The sequence below is a fragment of the Ctenocephalides felis genome, unplaced genomic scaffold (assembly GCF_003426905.1).
Source record: "Ctenocephalides felis isolate EL2017-DRISC unplaced genomic scaffold, ASM342690v1 CF-g0.4_SCAFFOLD_01648, whole genome shotgun sequence".
Taxonomy (NCBI): Eukaryota; Metazoa; Arthropoda; class Insecta; order Siphonaptera; family Pulicidae; genus Ctenocephalides; species Ctenocephalides felis.
The window spans coordinates 5,600-9,505 of record NW_020537802.1 but is presented as its reverse complement, the minus strand read 5'-3'; the positions used below and the strand labels follow the sequence as shown (position 1 = coordinate 9,505).

The window sequence follows — 3,906 nt, the reverse complement described above, 5'->3', positions numbered from 1 at the left end:
ATTGCAATTAACTAAGTGATTTGTCCACAAAATTTACACATGTAACAGAACAGTCTAAAGAAGTTTTACTTCAAAATTTTAGATTGTTACTTTTATGACGTTGCAGTGTAAAACTGCCTGAATGCACAGCAAATACACGACATTTTGACAGTATGATTCAGTAGCATAATATATGAAAGTTAAAGCGTAACAATGGCCTTGCCATAACATTGAGCTGTTATCCCTATGTATTACCCCGATTAAAAAAAATCTAATTTTCCCACGTCAATTTAAAATTGTGTTTTTATAAAATTTATATTTATGAAATTTAATTTAACAAAATCAAGACAAATAAAAAGAAAATCAAGCTACAAATTTTGTTCAAACTGTTTTTTTACCGGTTTCTTTAATACGGAGGCGGCTGATGCGAATACTGTTCATCATTGCCTGCTGCGGCTGATTCAGCTGTCTTTGCAGCTGTGCAACCAGAGCAGGACTTCCCTGCTGCTGAGTGTTGGTCATCGCCTGCTGCTGGACTTGCTGCTGGGCCTGCTGCTGCTGCTGCTGCTGCAGGGCTAACATCTGCTGGCGCATCCTTTGGCTTTGCTGGGGATTCATTTGCTAGAAAGGTAAAAGACTAGTTGTAAATTGTGTTATGGCTTGAGGCAAGTTTGTAGAGATTTTTAGTAAACGAGCTTAAAGAAGTTTTACTTCAAAAAATTAAATAGTGTTTTTTTTGGCAGATTGGGTATGGTTTGAAAGGTATTTTTGAATAGAATCCGAATATTGCAATAAACTATGTGATTTGTCTACTAAATATACACTTTTTGCGCATTTTTATTAAACGAGCTTAAAGAAGTTTTACTTCAAAAATGTTAGATTGTGGTTTTTGGCATGTTGGGTATCGTTTAAAAGATATTTTTGAATAGTATCCGAATACTGCAATTAACTATGTGGTTTGTCCACAAAATATACACGTTTTACGAATTTGTAGTAAACGAGCTTAAAGAAGTTTTACTTAAAAAATTTAAGATTGTGTTTTTTGGCATGTTGGGTATCGTTTGAAAGATATTTTTTAATAGAATCCGAATACTACAATTAACTATGTAATATGTCCACAAAATATATACCTTTGACGAATTTTTAATAAACGACTTGAAGAAGTTTTACATAAAAAAAATTAAATTGAGTTTATTTGGCATGTTGGGTATGGTTTGAAAAGTCTTTTCAAAAGAATCCAAAAACTGACATTAACTATGTGATTTGTCTACAAAATATACGCTTTTAATGAATTTGTAGTAAACGAGCTTAAAGAAGTTTTACTTCAAACATTTTAGATCGTATCCTCTATAGCATGTGGGGTATCGTTTAAAAAGTCTCGACGAGTAGAACATGATTCTCGCAAAAAAAAAGAATTTTATACATTATATACAAATAAAAACATTATATGCATAACCATATTATATTGCAAAAAAATATTAGAATGTTTAAATTCGTCCATTTTTTTTCTAAATATGTCCAGTATGAAACTTTTGTAGCAAGTACTAAAAGAAAACATGTGATTTGAAAGCAAAATACACACTTTTTACGCATTTTTAGTAAACGAGCTTAAAGAAGTTTTGCTTCAAAAATTTTAGATTGCATATTGTATGGCTTGTGGGGTATCGTTTAAAAGGTCTCGACGAGTACAAAACAATTTTCACAAAAAATGATCATATTGTAATAGAAACATTAGATAGAAAGACATACTAAAATGCAAAAAATATCAGAATGCTAAAAGTTATTGATTTTTTTTTTCAAGTACATGTCAGTTGTATCAAATACTAAAATTAACTATGTGATTTGTCCACAAAATATACACTTTTAATGAATTTGCAGTAAACGAGCTTAAAGAAGTTTCACTTCAAAAATTTTAGATTGTATCTTCTATAGCATGTGGGGTATCATTTGAAAGGTCTTTTTGAATAGAATCCGAATATCAAAACACTTAAAAAAATTTCACTTTTCGGTTCATTGGTTAGTAATAATTTGAAGTTATACTTCTATTGCAAACGTAAAATTAGCACAAATACGTACTTGTGTCTGTCTTAATTTATTACATTTAAATTAAAATAAATATTTTATTCATTGTATTTAAAATGTAAAAATATTTTACTAGAATGAAGAGTTGACTATATTTGTGTATAGACAGGAACTGCAGTTTTAGAGATTCGACGATTGTCGTCGGCAACGTTCGCTCAGACATGTGACGTCACACAGTCCCTTTTATGTTTGAGCACTTATTTTGCGCTCGACTAGCAATCGATGTAATATAAGGTGTAAGATTTATAATTTTGTGACGGATTTTATAAGATTGTAGATGATTTTTCTACGTCTCTGGTTACTGTTTTTGCACAATCAAACTAATTCTTTTGTTCGAGTAAGTGTAGTGCTTTTATATAAACGCACACACGTGAAATTTATATCAAATATTAAAATATTAAATTAGTTATAGTAGGTTAAATTTAAATCTAACTATTATCCAAATACTGCAATTAACTAAGCGATTTGTCCACAAAATATACACTTTTAATGAATTTGTAGTAAACGTGCATAAAGAAGTTTTACTTCAAAAATTTTAGAGTGTATTTTTATCGCATGTGGGGTATCGTTTAAAAGGTCTCGACAAGTAGAAAACGATTTATACAAATAATGATTATATTGTAATAAAAACATAAAATTTAATCGCAAATATATTACAATGTTATTTTTTTTTTTTTTTTTGCAAATATGTGAGGTGTAAAACTTTCGTATCGAATTAAAATTTGGAAATCTGAATTATTCCCGAAAAAATGTCATTTGATAAATACAAAACATTATTTTCGATTCGTATATGGATAAAATCGTATTTTTTTAACTTTTTACCTGAGGAAATTGTGGTACTTGATTTTGAGATCCAGGTTGACCGCCCCTTGGATACGGAGGTGCAGGTCCACCCATCGTGTTCATGTCACATTTGGTGCTTGCTGCTGAAAAAAAAACAAATAATATAAAATTAATTATGAAAACAAATGCGACTAATATGTAGAAATTTTGTAATTCTATTCACCTGCTGCATATACGATCCTCTATTCACCCTCTGCGCCATATATTCTGCATGTGCATTGCGTTGCTGCTGATTCATCATAGCCGTATTCTAAAATAAAAATTTGTAAGTCGAAATAAATTTTAAGAAACTTGGTCAAAGTCAAATTACCTGTTGATTAGTAAACTGCTGTTGGCCTTGAAATCCGCCCATCATAGCCTGCTGGTTAGTAGGTTGTCCAGTGTAACCAGGGTAATTTTGGTTCATACCTATGAAAAGTGAACAAAATTTTACAAATCTTGTAATCTAATCTAATTTTCCAAAGTAAATGCGAAACAAACCTTGAGGCATATTTCCATATTGCTGATTCTGGAACATTGCTTGTTGTGCCCCACTAATATTTTGCCCGGCCATCACCTGGTTGCTGGCCTGACTGCCCATACCTTTAGAAAACAACACAATGATTATTTATATATTTATATATATGTATATATATATATATATATATATATATATATATATATTATCTTATATATAAAAATGGAGCTCTCGTTCAAATGATTCGGTAAAACTCGAAAACGGCTAAACCGATTTGGCCAGTCTTAGTCTTTAAAAAATCGTGCTAATCAGTAGGTTGTCGGAAAGGTGAGATATTATTTCAAAATCGCGTAGAAACTTTACATTTTTAATTTGAACATTTTTGTAGAAGCGTAATTTAAATAAAACAATGGACGGTGGCTAATACGTCAAGTGTCAAACGTTTTTGACGGATGATGTTTAATAGGATGTTTTACGTGAATATTATTTAATTATGATTAAATTGTAGTAAGTAGTTTTGTTTGTAGTTTTATTTATATACAAAA

General features: G+C 30.4%; 1 protein-coding gene across 1 annotated transcript; it reads right to left on the bottom strand.

Moving 5' to 3' along the window:
• Positions 1-360: 360 nt before the first annotated feature.
• On the bottom strand, positions 361-2,961 carry LOC113374200 (cAMP-dependent protein kinase catalytic subunit-like). Its single transcript, XM_026614385.1, has 2 exons — positions 2,884-2,961; positions 361-600 (listed from the first exon to the last, which is right to left on the bottom strand). The coding sequence occupies exons 1-2, from the start codon at positions 2,956-2,958 to the stop codon at positions 361-363; spliced, it is 315 nt and encodes a 104-aa protein (XP_026470170.1). The 5' UTR covers positions 2,959-2,961.
• Positions 2,962-3,906: the final 945 nt, after the last annotated feature.

Excerpts from the sequence above, each read along its gene's own strand:
- LOC113374200 (XM_026614385.1), bottom strand. The coding sequence starts at position 2,958 with ATGGGTGGACCTGCACCTCCGTATCCAAGGGGCGGTCAACCTGGATCT. Across the intron at positions 601-2,883 it reads AAGTACCACAATTTCCTCAG|CAAATGAATCCCCAGCAAAG; the intron begins GTAAAAAGTTAA and ends TTACCTTTCTAG.